The sequence below is a fragment of the Plecotus auritus genome, assembly GCF_963455305.1.
Source record: "Plecotus auritus genome assembly, chromosome: 11".
Taxonomy (NCBI): Eukaryota; Metazoa; Chordata; class Mammalia; order Chiroptera; family Vespertilionidae; genus Plecotus; species Plecotus auritus.
In genome coordinates, this window is record NC_137777.1 from 55938145 (window position 1) to 55962260 (window position 24116).

The 24116-nt window shown below is 52.4% G+C and overlaps 1 protein-coding gene across 3 annotated transcripts in view; it reads right to left on the reverse strand.

Annotated features, from left to right (window-relative positions):
• Positions 1-23584, reverse strand: part of MMP16 (matrix metallopeptidase 16) — a 174597-nt gene extending 151013 nt beyond the window's left edge. For 2 of the 3 annotated variants that reach the window (XM_080646748.1, XM_080646747.1), the window contains exon 1: positions 23241-23584. In XM_080646748.1, the coding sequence (XP_080502874.1) occupies positions 23241-23372 (132 nt within the window). In that variant the 5' untranslated portion in view covers positions 23373-23584. The remainder of the gene's footprint in view (positions 1-23240) is intronic. The other variant, XM_080646749.1, reaches the window with a different exon arrangement.
• Positions 23585-24116: the final 532 nt, after the last annotated feature.

Genomic DNA, 24116 nt, shown 5'->3' on the forward strand with positions numbered 1-24116 from the left:
CTAGGCCTCTGGGCTTTTTACACACGGACAGCTTATAGGTAGAACTGTCTTTGCTCATTTCTAACACTATGTGTCTAGGCTGAAATTTGCTCAACACAAACCCAATGTTTTTTTCTTTTTAAGCTTAAGCTTTTAAAGTCACAGAGTCTGGGGGCGGTAAAGCAGGGACAACCTCCATGGAGAAAAGGGGTCCCCGGGAGCTCACTCGGGGACCGCCGGCCTGGCCACACCCCCGGCCCCGCACCGGCCGTCCGCAGCCAGCCTGCTGCACAGGAGTCAGTCCCTCTCCTCGGCCTCTTCTGTTCAGGAAGCAGCCGACTAGCTCGGGCTTCAGGCTTGTTTATCCATTTGTGTCCCTGTGACCCCGAGAGGCAAACAATGGAAGTCCTGCCAACTCCAAAGCCTTCAGTTAAAGCAAACCCCTGCCCGGCCCTCCGGCCGGATCCTCCTGGGGAGCAAGCCCGAGAGGGAGGGCTGGGAGCGGGACCTGACCACCACCTCCGTGCGCAGCCAGGGGAGCCCTCACGTGCCCCACACCCCACACGTCCCTGTCGCACAGCACAGCGGGGACCCGAATCCTCCCAGGGGCCTCGAGCCTGAGACCTGAATGCTCACTATTGTGTCCAATGAGTCAGTCCGAGGCGATTTATGACAATATGGACAGACGGCCAGGTAGCCTCAAATGGTGACAAAAACGTCAGTCAGAGTGCTTGGAAAGCAGGCAGGAGCCCTCCTCACGACTCCCCGAGGCCGCCAGGGAGGCTGCGAACCTCAGAGCAGGCACACGCCACCCGTGCTGCCTCCTGTCTGCCCAGCGCAGGCTCAGCGTCACTGCGTGTCCTCCATGGACACAAGCTAGACTGCAGGGCACACACCGGCATCGCTCTTCTCCGGCGAGGCCGCAGGGAAGCTGGATGCCCAGCATGTGCCCTGGCTCCCCGGAGAAGAGGCCATCTGCCCCCCGGAGCAGCCACTGCACGTCACACGGAAACAAGGAGCCAGTCCGTGGCGACCACGGCTGGGAAGTCACTTGCTCACGCTCGGCCCTGACAGCCTGTCATCAGCGTCCTCTCGGAAAACAGTGTCCATTCGTCATCAGACTCGGTACAGATTCAGCCCCAGCTCTCATCAGAGAGCAGAGAGACCAGGGGGAGGGGGAGAGAGGATGAGAGGACAGAGGGGGAGGGGGAGGGCAAGTGTGAACATGACCCTCAGCGCCCCTAAGACGGAGGAAGGGCTGCTGCTTGCATCTGTCTGTTTCATCCTTACCCAAGGATGTGCTTCTCATTGACTCGAGAGAGGAAGGAAGACAGAGAGAGAAACATCAGTCAGTTGCCTCATACATGCGCCTTGACCCACTTGGGCTTGAACCAGCGACCTGGGTAGGTGCCCTGACTGGGGAGCGAACCTGTGACCCTTCGGTCCATGGGGCGATACTCTAACCACTGAGCGGCCGGCCAAGGCAGGGCTTGTTCTCTTAGGAGCCTGAAACTGGAGTGACTGTTCCTCCCCCTAATGACATGGCCTCCGTCAGGAGCACAAAGGATCTCACAGCAGGGCTGACGGGAAATAAGACACAAAGATGCTATTTTCTGGGGGCGTGTTTACAGGCAGGAGAGATGGGAAGTGGGAGGAGTCACGTGGAAGGAGGCACCCCTTGCAGCTTCACTTTTGCCTGGTATTAAGGCATTAAAGTTTAATAAATCCTTCGCGCTGCCTCGCCGTAAAAACAATACCACCCTTCCTTTTAAACCAAGGCCGATCAAGGACGAGGGTTGCCTCTCACTGGGCTCCAGCCAAGAACTCCGGAGCAAAGCTCCTTCCTGGGGTGTGCGGGGTGCCTGCGGGCTCAGGGAAGGCCTGTCTCCACCTCGCTGGCCCGTGACACCGCACCCCAGCCGCCTCTCTGCTTTATGACTGCAGTCACTTCGCTTAGGACCAGCGAGCAGAGGGGAGCCGGGGGCTGGTTCTGCCATTCACATTTTCTGGAAGCAGGAAGACACTAATCTCCTTTGAATGCCACTCTGACTTATTAGCTACAAAGTTTAAAAATAAGATGAAACTCTGAAGACGTATATGAAAAGCGGATTTATTTCCCAAATCACTCAGAATGCTCTCTTTCAACCTATGCACACATATGCTGGCCCACCTGCCTCGGGAGCACGCATCTGTGCGCACAGCTGCGGCACTGTGCACACGGAGAGCCGTGTTTGGTGTAACACTGCAGACACGTGTCAGCGGGGATCAGACACGCTGCTCTGGCCCAGCTGCCCAGCACTGCAGGGACGGCCGGCGGGGCGGGCGGGAGCGTCACCACATCCGCAGGGAAACTGCCGGAGACAAAAGTCAATTTGTCAGCGTCTGCATTTAGAAAGCATTTGGCAATGTCCTAATATTTTCTCTGTCCTTTTGCCCCATTCAATGGGCTTTGAGGAAATACATAAATAATGAATTTGTACATCTATGATCAAACGGCTGAAACTCGGTATTGTTTCACAAGGTGTTCTGATCAACGGTAGGCAAGAGTCCGAACAACAACGCAGGAGCTCGGGGCTTCTCCGTGTGGAGCGGACACCCCAGCGGATGCCCTTTCCCACACAGCCTCCTCTCACCACAGAGGCCTGGCTCTGTGCGGAGCCACCGGAACCTTCTGTGATCCCTGATGGGAAGGCAAGTCCCAGCCAGGGCCCAGGCGCCTCACCTCAGAGCACTGAGCTAGAGGATGGGAGAAAGAATCAGGGACAGGAACATCTCGAATAAAATCAGGCGAAGAAATTTCCAGGAAAAAAGAAAGTTGCGCATTTGCCACCTCTTGAGGACCAAGCTTGAGTGTCAGCCCAAACAACTGCGTGGACCCCACCTTAGCCTCAGGGCTTGTGCCTTAGCTCAAGCTCCGGATTCCGCCCCTTTACTCCCGTCTCCGCCCCCTGCTGCCCAGAGGAGTCTGTGCTTGGTGACGAGTCTCACCCTTCTCCATGAGACTCCACTCATGACAACAGTCGGCACGCAGGTGACAACCCCCCTCAGAAAACACCTGGTCCTACTGTCCCAGCTCCTCCTCTGTGCACAGCCCTGTCTCAGCTTTTCCTGTGTGCACACCCCTGTCCCCCTCCTCTGTGCACAGCTCTGCCCCTCCTCCTCCTCTGTGCACACCCCTCTCCCTCCTCCTCTGTGCACACCCATTCCTCCTCCTCCTCTGTGCACACCCCTCTCCCTCCTCCTCTGTGCACACCCGTTCCTCCTCCTCCTCTGTGCACACCCGTCCCTCCTCCTCCTCTGTGCACACCCGTCCCTCCTCCTCCTCTGTGCACACCCCTGTCCCTCCTCCTCCTCTGTGCACACCCGTTCCTCCTCCTCCTCTGTGCACACCCGTCCCTCCTCCTCCTCTGTGCACACCCCTCTCCCTCCTCCTCTGTGCACACCCCTCTCCCTCCTCCTCCTCTGTGCACACCCCTCTCCCTCCTCCTCTGTGCACACCCCTCTCCCTCCTCCTCTGTGCACACCCCTCTCCCTCCTCCTCCTCTGTGCACACCCCTCTCCCTCCTCCTCCTCTGTGCACACCCCTCTCCCTCCTCCTCCTCTGTGCACACCCCTCTCCCTCCTCCTCCTCTGTGCACACCTGTTCCTCCTCCTCCTCTGTGCACACCCGTCCCTCCTCCTCCTCTGTGCACACCCATTCCTCCTCCTCCTCTGTGCACACCCGTCCCTCCTCCTCTGTGCACACCCCTGTCCCTCCTCCTCCTCTGTGCACACCCCTCTCCCTCCTCCTCTGTGCACACCCCTCTCCCTCCTCCTCTGTGCACACCCGTCCCTCCTCCTCTGTGCACACCCCTGTCCCTCCTCCTCCTCTGTGCACACCCCTCTCCCTCCTCCTCTGTGCACACCCCTCTCCCTCCTCCTCTGTGCACACCCCTCTCCCTCCTCCTCTGTGCACACCCCTCTCCCTCCTCCTCTGTGCACACCCCTCTCCCTCCTCCTCCTCTGTGCACACCCCTCTCCCTCCTCCTCTGTGCACACCCCTCTCCCTCCTCCTCTGTGCACACCCCTCTCCCTCCTCCTCCTCTGTGCACACCCCTCTCCCTCCTCCTCTGTGCACACCCCTCTCCCTCCTCCTCCTCTGTGCACACCCATTCCTCCTCCTCCTCTGTGCACACCCATTCCTCCTCCTCCTCTGTGCACACCCCTCTCCCTCCTCCTCCTCTGTGCACACCCATTCCTCCTCCTCCTCTGTGCACACCCATTCCTCCTCCTCCTCTGTGCACACCCCTCTCTCTCCTCCTCCTCTGTGCACACCCCTGTCCCTCCTCCTCCTCTGTGCACACCCCTCTCCCTCCTCCTCTGTGCACACCCCTCTCCCTCCTCCTCCTCTGTGCACACCCCTCTCCCTCCTCCTCTGTGCACACCCCTCTCCCTCCTCCTCCTCTGTGCACACCCCTCTCCCTCCTCCTCTGTGCACACCCCTCTCCCTCCTCCTCCTCTGTGCACACCCCTCTCCCTCCTCCTCTGTGCACACCCCTCTCCCTCCTCCTCTGTGCACACCCCTCTCCCTCCTCCTCCTCTGTGCACACCCCTCTCCCTCCTCCTCTGTGCACACCCATTCCTCCTCCTCCTCTGTGCACACCCGTTCCTCCTCCTCCTCTGTGCACACCCCTCTCCCTCCTCCTCCTCTGTGCACACCCCTCTCCCGCCTCCTCTGTGCACACCCCTCTCCCTCCTCCTCCTCTGTGCACACCCCTCTCCCTCCTCCTCCTCTGTGCACACCCCTCTCCCTCCTCCTCTGTGCACACCCCTCTCCCTCCTCCTCCTCTGTGCACACCCCTCTCCCTCCTCCTCTGTGCACACCCATTCCTCCTCCTCCTCTGTGCACACCCGTTCCTCCTCCTCCTCTGTGCACACCCCTCTCCCTCCTCCTCCTCTGTGCACACCCCTCTCCCGCCTCCTCTGTGCACACCCCTCTCCCTCCTCCTCCTCTGTGCACACCCCTCTCCCTCCTCCTCCTCTGTGCACACCCCTCTCCCTCCTCCTCTGTGCACACCCCTCTCCCTCCTCCTCCTCTGTGCACACCCCTCTCCCTCCTCCTCTGTGCACACCCATTCCTCCTCCTCCTCTGTGCACACCCGTTCCTCCTCCTCCTCTGTGCACACCCCTCTCCCTCCTCCTCCTCTGTGCACACCCCTCTCCCTCCTCCTCTGTGCACACCCCTCTCCCTCCTCCTCCTCTGTGCACACCCCTCTCCCTCCTCCTCCTCTGTGCACACCCCTCTCCCTCCTCCTCTGTGCACACCCCTCTCCCTCCTCCTCCTCTGTGCACACCCCTCTCCCTCCTCCTCTGTGCACACCCATTCCTCCTCCTCCTCTGTGCACACCCGTTCCTCCTCCTCCTCTGTGCACACCCCTCTCCCTCCTCCTCCTCTGTGCACACCCCTCTCCCGCCTCCTCAGAGGAGCATGTGCATCAAGCTTCCCTTCTCGGTGCTGCCAAAGCCAAGGAGTGTCCAGCAGCACGTGAGATGCGTCAGCTGGGCTGCCCGCTGAGCTAAGCCACCAGCTGCCCCTCCCCGCTCCGGCCCCTCACAGGAAATCAGTTGTCTGGGCCATTTCACACTGTTGGTTCTAACAAGGCCTCAGGGGCGGAGGCAAGGGTTGCTGGGCATTGACGTGGAGGCTCCTGGTAGTCAGTTTGGGGGAAATAAGTGGATTCCAATGCCAGTGGCTGCACTGGGAGCATTTTATATAAATCAAAGATTTAAGTTAAAAGAAGGAAGAGAGAAATAAACAAATGATTTTAGAAACAGTTTTGAAATGCTGGGGATTTTTGGAAACATAATAGAAAATTGAAACCATAAATGACTACTCTGAAAAAAAAGAATTAGCCAAATCAAAATACATCAATAAGTCCTTTTATTATGCATGACAAAGAATGGGTCAATTTTGTTAACACATAATAAAACTATTGTAAGTCAGTAAGAAAGAGAAAACAAAATAAAGACAGGAAAAGGAAGTTCTTGCAATAAAGCGACATGAATGTATTAAAATATTGTGAGAATGCCACATATTGACATTACTTGGAATTTGTATAAAATTAGTGTTTCACTCATCATGTTAGAAAACAAATCAAAAGTACCAGGAGGGTGCGGAATCAACCACACTCAAGCACCAAGGGCAAATATTGGGGGGCAGTAATTTGGCAGACTCCCCCAGAATTACAAATAAAAACAGCCCTTAATCCAGCACTCCCACTTCCAGAAACATCGTCAGCCAGGCTCACACATGCTTAAGCAAGCAAACGGCATTACTGTTTGTCATAGAAACAGCCTGGGGAACAACCTGTATGTCAGCAATTAGGTTGCAGTTAAATAAATCCCCACATAAGTCATAAGTTGCCATGGCAGTGTAAGGCTGTCGTATATGTCCTATTTTTCTACATGAAAAGTTCTCCAGAACATAGTGTTAAGAAATGTATAGAACATTTTAAGTAATGTGTCTCCACAGAAGGAAGAAGTGAATTTTGAGTGAGAAAGAGATAGAGATAGAGATAGAGATAGAGATAGAGATAGAGACAGAGATAGAGATAGAGATAGAGATGATAGAGATAGAAACAGAGACATATATTGGGATGGCAGAACATATATTGGCGCCTGTGGGTGAGGACCATCATGTGACAGTATAATAGAGACTCACTTTCCCTGAAACCCATGGGCGGGGGGCGGCTGTCTGCTCTCAGGGCCTCGCTGGCCACCTGTGCTTTACAGGAAAGCCCCGTGTCCTCCCTGTCCCCTGCCTGCTGGTCCCCAGAGCAGGTGGGGCCAGAGACACCACCCAACTTCACACCTGAGCCAGCCCCTTCCAGGTCTCCCATGCTGTGCTTGCCACCACTCACCACGATCCGATTTAAACAGAAATTACTTAGAAGAAATCGAAAGCATTCGGTGACCATTCACTCGTAGGGTTTTATATGCTCGTGGTGCAAGGTGGACAGCATCTCAACGTTTTCATCATCTATGTGCCCCGAGAGGCGTGGGAGTGAGTGAGGAGACCCAGGGAAATACAAGGAAAATGGTCTTGCTTCCTCCTGCAAACTGGGGCCTTGCCGCTTATTAACAGTAAGAACTTCAAGTGAAGCTACTGGACTTGAAGAAGGCTATTTTCCCGAGGAGTTCTGATACACGCCTCTGAGAAGTGACCAATTGTACAAGAGTTTTCCTTCCCAGCCAGGTATCTATACCGATGCTGCCTCCGTGAAGGAAAACAGAAAATGGGTATTTACACAGAAGCACTGATGGAGCATGGGGAGGGGCCTAGAAAACCCCACAAGTCCAAGCTCCGTTCATCATGCAGATAATGCAACTTCTGATGATGAGAAGTTAAGTGATTTTAATAGAGTAACTGAAGCAAAAGCAAACCAGGAACTCCCGCCGGGCACGGCGACGGTAACGCCCCTCTCGGCGCCGGGCCCGGCCAGGGCCACCCGGACGCTGTCCCAGCATAAAGTCGTAGTGGACAGAGAGACAGTTGTGAGCCTATTACACAAACCTTCTACAACAGATTATTTGCGCACACATTCAATGTTCTCTAACACAGGCACCAAATGTAACCATACGCTCCAGGCAGAGAGAGCGAGCATTAAGTAAATCCCTTCTATTTCTCCCCCGGCTGATGCCACTTTGGACTCCGTGGCTCCAGAAGATCAAAAGGGAGAGGCGCACCTGGCCTGTGTAGCTCAGCAGTGGAGCGAGGCCCGGGAACCATGAGGCACTGGCTTGATCCGGTCAGGGCACATGCCAGTGTTTCCCGCTCGATCCCCAGTAGGGGGCGTGCAGGCAGCAGCTGATGGATGGTGCTTCTATCTCTCTCTCCCGTCCTCTCTCTCTAAAAATCAATAAAAACATTTTTTAAAACCGCCTGGCTGGCATGGCTCAGTGATTGAGTATCAACCTACGAACCAGGAGGTCACGGATCGATTCCCATGCTGTGTTGCGGGCTCCATCCCCAGTGCGGGGCGTGCAGGAGGCAGCCGATCCATGATTCTCTCTCATCACTGATGTTTCTCTCTCTCTCCCTGTCCCTTCTTCTCTGAAATCAATAAAAATATATTAAAAACAAACAAAAAACTGAGAGACATGGAAACTCAAAAGAAGCTGATGCCTGGCTGAGTGTCCTGCATGGAGTCTTGGCCGCGAACGAGGTGTTAGTGGATGTCCCACAGGAACACCAAGAGCAAGCTGCTTGTCCCGAGCAGCGCCAGCATCTGCTCAGAGGCGAGAGCAAGCACCCTGTGACCATGACTGTGAAGGAGCCTTGAAGAAGAGCAGAGAAGGTTATTACAGAGGCTTCCTGGGCTCCCCCTGGGTGAGGGCAGGCCTGAGGCCAGCTGTTTGCTGGGCCCAGGGGAGGGATAAGGGGGCAGAAATGAAGGCCTGAGCTGGAGGAGGACTCTCAGGGGATGGGCCTTGGAATATGCAGGAGAAAATGGCAAAACGGTGTGGCTGCTAGAACCCTGCTTCACAGTTTGGTCCAGGAGCCTCCGGGGGTCCCAGAGCCCTGAGCATCACTAGCTTAAAGCTATTGTAATGTAACAATGTTGACTTCTCTCTCTCATTGGCTTACAACTGACAGAGGCTCTATGGTTTATAATATTCAAGTGTGAATGCAGAAACAAATATGAGAATTGAGCTATCTTTTTTAAGCCTGACGTTTAAAATATCTGAAAAATGTAAAACAATGTCTTTTTTTAATCCTCACACAGGATATTTTTTCCATTGATCTTGAGAGAGAGTAGAAGGGAGGGAGGAGGGGGGAGAGAAAAAGAGAGAAACGTTGATGTAAGAGAGACACATGGACTAGCTGCCTCCCGCATGCAAGGGCTGTGGATCAAACCTGCAACTGAGGCATGTTCCCTTGACCGGGAGTTGCACCCAAGACCCTTAGCCGCAGGGCCAATGCTCTAACCACTGAGAAAAACTGGCTAGGCCAATGTCTTCTTTTTAATGTTTTTAATAATATTTATTTTTCATAAAAATGTTATCTACGTTAAGATAATTATTATTATTTTTTAATGAATTGCTAAGTAAATATTGTGAAAGTTCCCCAGATTTAAATGCAGTACTATACGTAGACATGGATGTAAGCCACAGAGCGCACATCTGTACTACCAGTAAGTTCAGGCCTGCACAGGGGCCTTAGTCGGAGGAAAGCCAGGCTAAGTCCCAGGGAGCAGAGGCAGGAAGGGGAGGAGTCTGAGCACAGAGGCCCTATGACAGGGAGGCCGAGGACCAGGCTCAGGAGAGGTGCAGCGCAGGACACACGCACGGACACGCTGCAGATGCACCGCACCGGAAGGGAAACTGGAAGCGGGCATGGGTCCCACTCTCCCAACGTGAGCACCCAGTGGCGGGCAGTGTCAGACACTTGGGGGATGGGAGGAAATGGTTGGCCCTGGACACACAAGAAGGACATGTCGGGGAGGGCGGGAATGCAGCGAGAGCTGCGTGAAGGGAGGTGAGCTGGGGAGACACACTTCAGTGGTCTTCCTGCAGGCGTGTAAGTGCCAGGCCACAGCACAGCCCAAGGGAGAATTCCAGAGGAAGACATGCAGTGCCACACCCTATCCGCCCAACACTGAGTGCGCAGGTGGTGACTTCTCTCCCACCTCCACCAGCTCCCCCTCCAGTCCTTGTCCACAGCAGTTCCTCAGGTCAGGTACTCTGGGCTGAGAGTGGGAAGGCATTCTCAACACACTATCGATAAGCTTGGCAGGCACACTGAGACCATCCCCAGCCACAGCCAGTCTCCAGCCACTGCTGCCCTTGGCTCCCGCCCGCTCAATCCCAGGCCAGCCTGACCTGCTCTTCTTGCTGTAGATTAGCGTTGGTTTGCTATTATCCTATCTAATAGAGGCGATATGCAAATTGACCATCACACCATCACAAGATGGCGGCGCCCATAGCCACAAGATGGCAGCACCCAGTCCCCTCAGCCCTGCTGGAGTCCCCCAGTCCTTTCAGCCCAGCCCGGGGGGGCTGGGGGAGGCGGTGGCAGGAACACGGTTGGACCTGGCCTCAGCCCCCCAGCCACCCAGGGCAGCCTGAGGCTCAGGTAACCAGGGCCGGCCAAGGCTTGTGCTGCCAGCAGTGGCAGCAGCAGAGGTGTGATGGGGGCGTCACCTTCCCCTGATCGCCGGGTTGCCTCCCACCCCTAAGGGCTCCCAGACTGTGAGAGGAGGCAGGCCTGGCTGATTGACCCCCCCTCCAGTGCATGAATTTTCATACATTGGGCCTCTAGTCCTATATAATAAAAGCCTAATATGCTAAGTGTCCAGTCGTCTGGTTGTCTGTTCAACAAATGAAAGTGTAATATGCTAATGATATGCTAAGGCCACTCAACTGCTCACTATAACATGCTCTGACCACCCCGGGGGGCAGACAGTCGATTGGTCAACCAGTCTCTATGACATGCACTGACCACCGGGGGCAGATGCTCCGACTGGTAGATTAGCTCACTGCTGGGGTCCAGCCAATGGGGACTGGGTGAGATGGGCCAGACAAGCCCTGGAGCCCTCCCTCGATCTCTCCCCAGCTGGCCAACCTCCCGCGTCCCTCCCTGGCCCCAAGCGTGCACTGGTGGGGTCCCTCGGACTGGCCTGCACCCTCTCGAAATCTGAGACCCCTCAGGGGATGTTGGAGAGCCGGTTTTGGCCCGATCCCGCAGGCTAGGCTGAGGGACCCCACTGGTGCATGAATTCGTGCACTGGGCCTCTGGTTTCATATATATGGAATCTCAAGGACGTGCACCTTTGGCCTGGCTCCACCACTTGCAGTGATTCTGAGATTCATCCATGCTGTGCCATGTATCTTGACTAAGCTGAACGCTGCTGGGGGTTGTTGTGTGCTTGTGGTGGGCCTCGGGCCGCCTCCAGGTTTTGGACTGCATTTAACATTTCATGTCCCGCCTGTGACTGGGGATGAAAGCTTTCAGCTTCTGTGAGCCTGAAAAAGTCTTTACTTTTCCTTCAGTTTTGAAAGATACTTTCACTAAGTATAAAATACCAAATTGACAGTTATTTTTTTCTTTTGGCATTTTCAAGATGTTCCTCTGGTGTCTTCTTGTTTGCATTATTTCTGACAAGAAATCTGTTGGATTGTTTTATTCCTCTGTATGTAAAGTCTCTCTCTCTCTATCTCTCTCAGTATTTTCTCCTTGTCCTGCAGCTGACCAATCTGATTATGGTGTCATTTTATTCATGAATCTTGTGCCTGAGAACCACTGAGCTTCTTGGATACACGAGTTTATGTATTTTCCACCAAATTAGGAAAAGCTTTGTTCATTTTACCTTCAAATACTCTCCCTGAACCTCCTGGTAGGGACTCCAGCTACATATCATTGGCCACATAAAGCCGTCCCAGGCATCACTGATGATTTGTTCACTTTTTAAATGTCACTTTTTTCTGTTTCACTCTGAATAACTTCCATTGCTGACTTCAAGTTCACTCTTTTTTCCTTTAGTAACGTGAAATCTGCTTAAATTTCCGGTGCATCTTAAATCTCACATACTTTAGTTTTGATGTCTTAAAAGTTCAATTTGAGTCTTTTTCAATATCTTCCATGTCTCACTTTTGAATGAAGGAGTGATGCTTGTGAGTGGATAACGTGTAATTCAAGATGACTTAATAGTATATGTACTTCAACAGTCTATGTAATTCAAGATTTAATATCCTATGTAATCTCACCTGGATTACCAATTTTTCTAGTGAGTGAAACATCACTAAACTATCTTGATCAGCCAACAGTTGATTCAGAATCAACAACTGAACCCACAGCGCCTACTCAGCTATTAGCAGGCAAGCCATGCAGGGCAGAGCAGCAAGGTCACCGTGCAGTGCCTGCCCTTTCCCACGCGCAACAGAAAGACAGTGATGGAGCCCGAGCGCGGCATAGGTAAACACCTAAACTGCTGCCTCGCACAACAATTTCAAAACTACAACTAAAAGACAGAACGGACACCATCCAGAACCACAGGAAAGCTGGCTGAGTGAAAATTCTACAACTAGAAGGAAAGAGAAAAGCTCACAGAGAATTGGAGGTACGGCAAAGGGTCTTTGTGCGCGCAGAGAGGAAGGGCGGCTGAGAGCCTGGCGGACTTTCTCAGGCAGAAGGGGGAAGGAAGCCCCCGACCGCACTGAACCCCAGTTCTGACTGCACTGAACCCCAGTTCCGGGCGAGCCCCTGGGGACCCACGCTCTTACGGGGGGAGGCTGGACTCTCGGGCGGAGACTCGGGAGCCAGGGAAGGCGGAGGACTGAAAGCGCGCACGCGCCAGTGCACACAAAGGCTGTGGAGGTTGCCACAGGCTTTCCCTAGTGGAAGGGAGTCAGAGGCTCCTGAATGCACTGAGCCCCAGTTCTGACTGCAGTGAACCCCAGTTCCAGGCGAGCACCTGGGGACCCACGCTCTTGTGGGGGGAGTCTGGACTCTCGGGCAGAGACTCGGGAGCCGGGAAGGCAGAGGTCTGAAGGCATGCACGTGCGCGCAAGGGCAAGGCTGACGGGAAGCCAAGACTGAGACTCCACCCCATCCAAGCTGAGCACAGAGGCTATTGCAATTAGGTAAGTCTAATCCTATAAGGCTGTCTCCAGCACCAAACTTCTCCCAGCATAGACACAGCTGATCCCTACAGCCAACTGGCCTGGAGGTCAATTCTTCCCAGTGATACTAACAACAATAAAGACTTAATTACAACAAGGCTGTACACACAGTCCACAAAGGGGTGCACCAAGAGTGTCCACCTCAGGTTAACTGGGGAGGCAGACCCACTGGGCCATATTGGAAACCTAGCACACAAATCTACCTTACCAACTCAAGGAAGCAGTGAAAATGCGGCGTCAAAGAATCAGATCGCAAACGAAAAAAATGGAGGAAAACAAACGACTGGATATAGAATTCAAAACCACGGTTATAAGGCTTTTTAAGAATATCCTAGAAAAGGCCGATAAATATAACGAGACCCTCGAAGATATGAAAAAGGACCAACTAGAAATTAAACATACACTGACTGAAATAAAAAATATTATACAGAGACCCAAAAACAGACAAGAGGAACACAAAAATCAAGTCAAAGAATTGAATTACAAAGAAGCAAAAAACACTCAACCAAAAAAGCAAAAAGCAAAAAAAAAAATCCAAAAAGTTGAAGATAATGTAAGAAGACTCTGGGACAACTTCAAGCGTACCAACATCAGAATTATGGGGGTGCCAGAAGAAGAGAGAGAGCAAGATACTGAAAACCTATTTGAAGAAATAATGACCGAAAACTTCCCCCACCTGGTGAAAGAAATAGACGTACAAGTCCAGGAAGCCCACAGAACCCCAAACAAAAGGAATCCAAAGAGGACCACACCAAAACACATCATAATTAAAATGCCAAGAGCAAAAGACAAAGAGAGAATATTAAAAGCAGCAAGAGAAAAACAGTTAGTTACCTACAAGGGAGCACCCATATGACTGTCAGCTGATTTCTCAACAGAAACTATGCAGGCCAGACGGGAGTGGCAAGAAATTTTCAATGTGATGAATAGCAAGAATCTACAACCAAGATTACTCTACCCAGCAAAGCTATCATTCAGAATTGAAGGGCAGATAAAGAGTTTCACAGACAAGAAAAAGCTAAAGGAGTTCATCACCACCAAACCAGTATTATATGAAATGCTGAAAGGTATTCTTAAAGAAGAGGAAGAAGAAAAAAGTAAAGATAAAAATTATGAACAACAAATACATATCTATCAACAAGTGAACCTAAAAATCAAGTGAATTAAAAACCTGAGGGACAGAATAATCTGGTGAATATAATAGAATCAGGGGCATAGAAAGGGAGTGGACTGATAATTCTCAGGGGGAAAGGGGTATGGGGGGTTCATGAAGAGACTGGACAAAAATCATACACCTATGGATGAGGACAGTGGGGGGAGGTAAGGGCAGAAGGTGGGGTGGGAAATGGGTGGAGGGGAGCTATGGGGGGAAAAAGGAGAAATAATTGTAATAATCTGAATAAAGATTTATTAAAAAAAAAACAAAAAACAGAGAAACAGCAGGGCTGGCCCACCGACGGCGCGAGCTGTGAACGGTTATCTCTGAGACACGCAGCACATGTGGCTGCTGATTACCGTGGTCTCTATTGGCACCGAGCTGGCGGTCGAGGTCAATTCCAGGTGCTCCCATTTCGAGGGTCGTTTGGACCCTAATAGACAATGGTGCCGGCACGTAACGTTTCTGTCCAGCGGTCATCCCTGGAGGAGGCCCCCAGTCTGCCTCCAGGAGGTGCTGTCACCGTCCCACTGTGCCCTTCAACCCGGGCCAATTTTACCTTCAAATACACAAGCCACAGAGGTCACAGCCCACGTGTGAAAGGTCAGAACCCGCGGAGGCTGTGGAAGAAGCTGTTTGGATCTCCACGGAGCAAACACAGATGTCACTGAACCTGGGCAGGGCTGCCCCGGGCTCTAGGACCACGCTGTTGCCATAGTCACAGCCCATCCCCCCCCCACACGAGTGTTTTCTGTGCCTGGGGGGGGGGGGGGCGGGATTTCCTTGGTTTTGTCCTCAATTTCATGGAAATCATTGCGCACACATTGGGTTCTGGAAGTAATGAGTCTATTCTACTTTATTCCCAATGAAGGAGGGGGTGGGGGAAGCTGCAGGTGACAGCCACCCGCTTTCTAAGCCTTGTCTGCAGTGGAACTGAGCCCAAGGGAGAGGCAGTGGGACCGTGAGCGAGAGCCACGGGCAATGGTGTGAAGATGAACGAGCCAGGGACGTGAGAGCCTCACACAAGCCCAAGGAATTAATCCCTCAAGCAATGGGACCTGTTAACACACGGCGGAGAGTCCAGCATGGAAGGTTCCAGTGGGAAAAGTGGCCCCTGACACCTCACGGGCTCTGAGTGTGGGCAGCATGCCACTGGCATCACCTCAGGTGCCTGCAGCTGGGGCAGGAGATCACGTTCCAACCCACACCCAGCTTCCCTGGAAAGGGGCGGTGCTGCCCTTAACTGAGGCACAAAGGAACTCGCCCTGCACACCCCGCTCGCTGCGGAGGACGAGGGGTGTCTGTCAGCGAACCTCACTCTGAGACCATCTCTCCTAAGAATGTGTGTCCGCAGGGATGTGGCTCACCTCACTCACCCCTGCTCCCCGGAACCAACTAGATTTAAAAGCACTAACAGAACAGGGTGGTGCTGGGGGTGACAGTATCGTAAGCTGGCAACCCCGCTGCATTGTCATGGCCGCTTCTCAGGCCCTGACCTCCACCGAACCATAATAATCAGCAAGGTTCCCATTAAAGAAGAAAAAACACTGCTCCCCATTTTTGTAGCTCATTTCTTATATATTTTTAAAAAGAGAAATAGGTAAAGCCTATGTTTTAAAATCTGCTTTTGTTAAAAAATATTTATTCAATAGAGTCATATGGTAAACATGAAGGATATAACTTTAGTCTCAAACACTTTGGAAATGGGATGTTTGCTATACACAATCTAAACGGCAGGATCAAATTAAATGTATCCCACCTGTATTAACTGTAAGCCCAGGGACTGCATCGTCCTTGTAGCTGAAATAAGAATTCAGGAGACTCAGTCACTGTAGTGTATGGTGCTGACCACACCCAAGGCAGGGCATGGCGGGCGGCCTACAGTCTTCCTCGCAGGGTCATGCCCAAGAAATGCTAATTTTCTCCCAGTTCATCAAATATGCAATCAGAGCTGTTGAGTGGCTCTCAGGAAACCCAGCTCACATCTGCAATCATGAGCCAGAGGTCCCTGATTTTCTTAAGCTCTGTGATTGGCTAGGATTCACTTCAAGACTCTGATTGCCCCCATGTCCTTGACTTTAAACCAGGGCCTTCCACTTCACTGGCAGCTGTGCACAGCTCACGAGCGCCCCCTAGCCTTCCTTTATATTCTACACCTCAGGTCACTTACTGCAGGATTTCTCAACCTTTTTCATCAATAGGTCACAAGCTAATTACTACAATATTGCAGCACACCAAAAAATATATCTTTTGCAAATCAGACAAAAAAAGTAGGTGTAATTTTGATTCATTCACACTTATGGCTATTGTTGTATTGGCTGTTGTCATTTTTTATCTGACAATCTAACGGAAAAGAGGTCAGTGCCCCTGACTAAATAGTCACATACTGCATGTCGTAAAATTCTTGCCCTGGTTAGGTAGCACAGGTGGTTAGAGCACTGTGGTCCCAACATGCCCAGGTGTGGGTTCAAACCCTGGTCAGCGCACATACAAGATTCAACCAATGAATGCATAAGTGAGTGGAGCAACAGATTGATGTTTCTCTCTCAAATCAATAAATTAATTTTTTTAAATTTCCTGCTGCACACCCGAGTGCCATGTACACTGCTGAACACCGCTGACTCCATGGAAGGTGGCGTGGCTCTGAGACTCTTGGCTAGGCTCCCGGTATGTGGCTCGTGGAGACAGTCCTCGGCTCCAAACCCAAGGATGCACGTGCCAAACGGTCGCGGTGAAACACGCAGACAGAGAGCGCCCATTCAGAGCTAACTGCCGGCAGTGCGGGGGGGTGGGGTGGGGTGGCCGATCACATATGGTTTCAGGAAAATCTATAAATAATTGTCCCAGGAAAAAGGCAAAGGAAGGCAAAAGAAAAGTAGGCGTCCCACATAGTGTTACTTCGCATTTTATCCTTGTAGCATGAAGTATTTCTGCTGTTCACATCAGCTGCACATTTTATAAAACAAATGCAATCTGATTTTTCACATTCCAAATCCAAAGTGTTGTAGAGAACGGAAATAACCCCCCGAGAGCCACGTGCCAGAATCCCTCTCCACAAGGGCAGCAGGCCATCGGACAAGCGCTGCATCGCCCGTGAAATGCCACATTCCGCTGGCGGATGGAGACAGGCGGGCAGACGGATTTGAATTTCAAGACCCTCCGTATCCCGTCACCACCCCGCCCCCCCGCCAAAATCAGGTTTTGCTCTTATTCCAATTTGCCTTTTTATGATTGAAGTTCCACTTGGAAATGGTGTATATTTTTCAAACTAATATCAAAACATGTTTTTAACATTAAATTTTTTAAGTTGCCTACCTCAGCCAAAATCTTATTTTAAAATTACGTATAATTTGCTCTCGGTGTTTTGACGCCTCAGAAGGCCAGAATTTTTCCAACACGAAGCACCCTGTGTCACACGGACAATGACAAACCTTCGCTGGAAGCCACAGTCTGTACATCACCACGTGCATTTCAGAAATACATCTCAACACCCATCTCTGTGATCCAGTTGCCCCAAAACTTACAGAGTAAATGGGTGTATTTCCCCCTTTCACTATGTAAATTACAGCCCAGAGGCTAAATAGAACAGAATGTCAAATTTGGAGTGGCCACCGGGATGGCTTAGCTGAGTCCTCATGTTTACAGATAGAAGCAGTGACGAAATGACTGTCCAAGATCAAAGCTATGTGAGCCCGGAACCCAGGGTAGGCCCACACTCTGTCCTGGGTCCGACCCGGACCCACACTGCTCAGTACCATCTATTCCAAGGGGACATGGCCAAATGTGCTGTGTTTTCAAACAAATTCATTGTCAAATTGTGCTCTTAACCCCTGCACTTCTCCACAATAAGAAAAGACGTTAATACCTATTTGCTCAGCCACCTCCTTCCTCTATCAATGAAAATAAAAAGACTCTTATGTTCTGGATTTGGGGCCTAATCCAGAGCTCTAAGTAACACATGGAACCCTACTCTGTGGATCGGAGGCATGTGGGCCTCGAGCCAGTTAAAATAAACAAGACTTCACCTCATAAAGGCCTATTTATCTTCCACAGTTTTAGGAAAAATGAACAGATTTCAGCAAACTCAATCTTGCAAAAGAAGGTGTGAGCTGAACTTAACGTTCTATGATAGTAGCAGATGACAAGACAGAATGTGAAAATCACGTTGCTGATCCAAACTGTCTAAGAAAAACCCCTGGGAAGAAAATGTACTGGTGTTGGCTTGGTTGACTTCCAGGGGGTTACACTTTTCAAAAATAAAAAAAGCATGAAAAGAAAATCTTCCTAAACCAGGTGGTATGTCCTAACCTGACAGACTTTTGTGTAATTAAATACTCTCATGCCAGTTACCTTTGAATCAACATTTTTATTAATGATAATGAAAAAGTATTGTGTTTAATCATGTGAAGGCATGTCATCTATCTATCATCTATTTTTTATGCATCTATGTATCTATCCATCCACCCATCTATTTAATGTGATATAAATATAGTCATTTAATCATAAAAGCAACCTTAGGAGGTAGATACTGTTAGGATCCATTTCATAGAGGTGCAGACCGAGGTCCACAGAGATTGAATTGTCCATTGTTGACTTAATAATGTGCTTGTAAGCTGAAGGGCTGAGAGTAGAACCCAGCAATGTGGTGCCAAAATTGTGCTCTTAACCCCTGCACTCCCCCAATAAGAAGTGCAATGACTATCACTCACTCACAGATACTGAAAACATACTGTGATGGACAGTAACATGAAAAGTTACTTTCTCAGTTTGAAATCTACATACTGAAGGATCAGAAATTCCTGAAAGAGCATAAAAAAGAAATCTTACTGATCTGACACTGGATAAATTTAATTAATTATTCAAATGTTTAGTGGCTCCTTTTTGGTTCTGAAATCATTGCAATTGGTCCTTTATCAAATATTCTGAAAAGGTAACACTTGGAGGAGACTGTGAAAAAAATGTATATAATTGATCAATCCAACTTGAGGGAAGAACTATACCAATAAGTAAGTGCATTACAATTTCCTTGTTAATAAGCTGAGAGAGCGTGAGTAAGAAAAAGTAAAAACTTTAGACTGCTGCTCTCACCTGACTCCAGAGATTAAGAAAAAAAGAAAAGCCGTTACTGAGCCCAACCCTAACCTCCGTGGCAGGAGAGAGGCTGAGAGGGAGCCCCGGGGGTGCCGCCAGGAGGGGCGGGGCTGCTTCTGGGCTGTGGGCTCCTCTGGGCAGGAGGCAGCCTGCCTGGCTGGCATGGGCTGACCTGCAGGGCCTCCTGCACGTCCCCCACCGGGGTGTCCTGACAGGCAGCTCTGAACAGGCCGCAGGTAGAGCGGGACCCGCAGGAGCAGCGGGAGGGTGGAGGACCCGGCCTCCGGTCATGTCTCCGGCCTCCTGGCATTCTGAGGGCCCTGCGGTGCCTGGTGAAGCTGGAGCCTGGCGGCGGCCGGAACCCTTCAGGGGCCAGTCCTGCCGCCCGTCCCTGGCCCCAGCACGGAGGGTGTAGTGAGGGTGCCCCTCCTCCAGGCGGCCAACCAGCCATGGGGACACCATCCTTCCACGACCAAGTAACGCCCATCACTGACGTGAGGAGGAGACAGCGGATACCAAACAAGTGGCCAGCACGCGGCATTCGAATCTGCGCCACAGAGGTGCTGCTCGGCTTCCCGCCGGCTCCCCCGCGGCAGAGCTGCCCCAGCACAGGCTGGCTCCGGCTCACACCGACCCGGACGTGGGTGCACGGGATCAGGTAACGGAGCGCTGCGGGGAAAGCCAGGGGAGCTGCACCCAAGTCACAGCATTTGCCATAAAATCCCCTTCTGAAATCCAGACTCTCTTCTCTCTTTAATTCAAAACAACAAAATCATGTTTCCTTTATGAAGGTTTGGTCACAATAAAATACTCATCTTCCATGCCTTGGTAAGTGCACCAGGCAATTATGTTTTGATTTTATATTAAATGGGCTTCAAATAACTTCCTCATTAGAAATGTGTGCTATTGTTTTAAAAACAATAAAAATGTTGCTCCTTTATTTTACATTTGATAAACTGTCAAGCTAATGAAAGTTAGTAGCATCATGAACTCTTCAAATCTCACCACAAGAACGTTCGCCGTGTACAAACCAGAACAAAGCAACCCGGATCGCCGAGTCCACGAGGACAAGGAAGGTATTCTGGCGACAAAATGACCTTTCGGAGCCTACATCCGACTCTGCGCCCACAGCTGCCGGCCCCGTGACCCGCAGCGCTGCCCTGGTCATGCCAGCGACACCTCCTGTGCCCGCGAAGTCCTCCGCGCAGCGGCCCACCCGACGTGGACCCGACCACAGGCCAACCTCCGAACGCGCCCCGAGAAGATGGCACGGGCGCCGCTGGCTCCACGCCGAGAGGCCGGGCTGCGTGGCTCCTGCGGACCCGCCTCAGCTGCACGCATCCCTTTTTGCTTCTTAAAAACAGAAACAACGAAACAGTGTGCACTGTCCCTCTCCACGCCAGGCTTTCTCCCGTCCGTGACACACACCGCTGGCTCTGAGACTGACCATTTCCAATGTCTGTGCTCTTAGAAATCAGACAGGAAAGAGGTAGCATGAACTCCTCCACCCCCTCCCTCCTCCAGGAGAAAAACACACTTTACACCTTAACTTCGGAGGAGCTCCCGCCTGGTGATGCTGGAGGGAGAGAGCACTGCAATCTCAGGGGCCAGCAGGGAGGCGTCTCCCAGAGCTTCCTCCACCTGCAGCCTGGGTGCTCCAGGACGCGGTGCTCAGAGCTCCACGCTGAGGACACCACCTGTTCACGCAGGCCCCCTTGACCGTCACCCACAGGAGGCCTGGCCCCGCTTTGCACTGGAGCAGGAGGAGCGCCCCTGTGCCCGCTCTGAAGAAGACACAGGGCCTGTTTCCCACCAGGGTTTCCTGCCCCAAGAAGCATCTAAGAAAGTGCCCGGGCAGAGGGCAGACAATCCCTTTAGAGCCTCTCCGCCTGCCAGTCTCTCTGCAGTGGTCCCCAACCTTCCTAATGCCGCGACCCTTTAATACAGCTCCTCATGTTGTGGTGACGCCCAATCATGAAATTATTTTCGTTGATACTTCATAACTGTCATTTTGCTGCTGTGATGAATTGTAATGTAAATACTTGTGTTTTCCGATGGTCTTAGGCTCTACAGCAGCGGTTCTCAACCTGTGGGTCGCGGCATTAGGAAGGTTGAGAACCGCTAGCAGGGTCGCCTAAGACCATCGGAAAACACAGATATTTACATTACGATTCATCACAGCAGCAAAATGACAGTTATGAAGTATCAACGAAAATAATTTCATGGTTGGGGGTCACCACCACATGAGGAGCTGTATTAAAGGGTCGTGGCATTAGGAAGGTTGGGGACCACTGCTCCAGGGGTGACCTAACCAGGCCACACTCAGGACGCAGAGGGAGCGGTCACCCTTCACCATCCTAAGCCAGGGAAGCCATGCCCACGGCTGTGAAGAAAACCGCCCAGGAACACAGACCATGGAAGACAATCTCCGATCACCACCAAGCGCCACTAGAAAAGCTTCCTACGGCCTCAGAAGACACTCGCCTCTGACCTTTCAATAACTAAATCTTTGCATAGTACAATAAATATGGATGGAGTAACTTGAAAGCTCTAAAAGTGGGAAAATACCTATTTTTCCATTAAACCTTTCCTCCATATATTTTGAAAAAAGAGAAGATATAATGGAAATCTAAAAATATTTTTGTAAAAGCATAGCTTTTTCTTGCATGATAATATCTGCACTGACTGAGGGATTCAAACTATGAAGAGATACAATCAAATGAATGTTTAACCTCAAAAGGGAAGTTATTCATCGTGAAAACACTGACGCTACCCCCAAGGATGTCTGCGAACCAATCTTAGCCTTTTCCAAGCCGGCAGGCCTACCTGGCCACAGACCCTCCCTCCAGGTTTCCACCTCCCCCCCTCCACCAGCACCAGCTGTTTATAGGACTGTAGCTGACAGCCTGCCACCTTCTTCTTCAGCCTATGAACTCACTCCATGCTCCTCTCAACTACATGACCTCCTGATTTAAATTTTGCCATGAGCCTCCGTCCATGGCACGTAATCCCATAAATTTGAATTTGCCATCACGAACAGTCTGACACTCAGCACTTTCCATCTCTCTTCCGACCCAGAAAAACAAAGTGGTATTTTTCAAAGGGTTAAACCTCCTTGGTTTTCAAGTTGGGGTTTTTGCATATCATCACCCTTAACATCTGTGAACTTGTTTCACTCATCCGATAATAGCTGCTACTTTTTCAAATACTGTTTCTCTACCACCCCCTTCCTGCACAGCCCTGAGCATGGTTTCCAGAAGCACAGGGAGTAACGGCAGCACGCGCCCTCACACCTGGACTCGGGCACTTTGCACGTCCGTCTGTTCAGGGAAGCTGTTCAAACACTGTGCAACAGGTCCTGCTGTGGTGCAAACACACGCCCAACAAAGTGGCCGTGAGCTATGAAGGGTCAGCAGCATAAGAAAAAACATGCCAGGATCCTTCAGACTTACTCCTAGTTCTTCTGAGACGTCAGAAGACAGAGACCAATGAACCGGAGCATGTCCGGTGAGACCCTCTTGCTGCTTCTCCACCCTGTGCATGGTGAGCCTGTGGAGCCCAGGCGGACACCAGCGACCAGTGGGCTCCGGGGCCAGTGGTGCCAGCAGGCCACTTTGGCAGAGGAATGAGTCCTTGCCCCTCACTTCCCTCCGGCTTTGTGTCTGTCTGTTTCCAGAGCTGTCCAGGCAAAGCCCAGGACAGTCTAAAACCTCCTTGTTTTGCCAGAGGAGTGTGAAATCAAATTAAAAACACACCTCAGAACTATTCCACTGGGCCACGTTGGTGTTCTAGGCGGGGGAGGGGAGGAGGACACAAAAAGGGCCCATGCCACGTCCTCTGTGTCTCCAGCTCCAGGCCCCCCGGCATTAACTCGGGTCTAAATGGAAAACGCCTCTGTCTGGTCAAGTGTTTTGTCACAAAGCAGCGCAATTACACAGAGCAAGTGTCCCCCTGCCCTCGGATCCTGCTGTTAACCTCCTTTGTTAGACTGGGACCCGGAAAGGTTCCCTTCCCGGAACAATGCCCAGGCAGCTGGGATGCCAGACACCAGTCCTGGGTCCTGGGTCCTGGCTCCTGAGCAGTTGGTTCACCCTGAACTGGAGCTGAGCTGCCTCCCTGAGCCCGCGACAGCCTCTCTCGGTGGCAGTGGGACGCACCGCTCAAAGCATCCTTTGTGCCGCGGGGATAACGGACTTGGTCTGCGCGAATCCATCACCGAGATGGAAAAGCGCAACGAGGTCTGTCTGGCCGGAGCGGACGCCGTGCAGACCCGGCGGCTCTGGGCAGCCAGGACCCGGGGACTCAAGCGTGTCAGGAGCGGCCCAGCCGGGCAAGGCGGCCGCCTGGTCCTTACCTCCACATTGAAATACTGCTCCGCTCCGCAGACGGCAGCACATAAAATCCAAAGCAAGGTTTGCAAGAAAACCGCCCCCGAGGGATGCAGGACGTCCAGCCGCCTTCCAGCGCCCAGGGCCAGGAGGATCATAGTGGACCGTGCTCCAGGGACGCGCGAGCTCCCGGCGCGGCCCCTTTCCCTCCCTTTCCTGTCCGAAGTCCCGGTGGGAAGAGTCCGCAGGTTCTCGGCCGCCGCCGGGCTGGGCCGCGCTCGGCAGCCCGAGCCACGCAGGCAGGTCAGCGGCGGCCCGCGGTCACCATCGCTGCCGAGTGCCCGGCCCGGCCCCGCGCCGCGTCCCGCCCGCGCCTGCCCCGCGTGCGCCCGGCCCCGCCGCCTCCGGCTGGGCTCCTGCGGAAGGGCCGCCGCGGCGCGCGTCCCCCTGAACGTTCACCCATCTGCATAGCTCCGCCCCCTGTCTTCCCGCGGGTCCGCGGCGCCGGCGGGCGGGGACGCGCGCGCACACTGCCTCGCGCTGGCACACATACAGCTGCACGCACGCGAGCACGCACATCTCACACACAGACACACACACATATCTGCATGGCAGCTCACACACAGCCAGGCGCAGGCGCGCGCGCACACACACATCTGAACACACACCCACATCTGTGTGCGCGCGCGCGCACACACTCACATCTGAACACACACCCACATCTGTACGCGCGCGCGCGCGCACACACACACACACACACACATACACACAGGCACAGTAAGACGCCCACGGGCGAGCACGCGCGTCTAAGGAGATGCTGGGGGAGCCTCCACTGCACGCGCCTTGGAGGCGACAGGGCGGGGTGGGGGCGGGAACCGGGGTGGGGAGGTGCTCTTGAACAG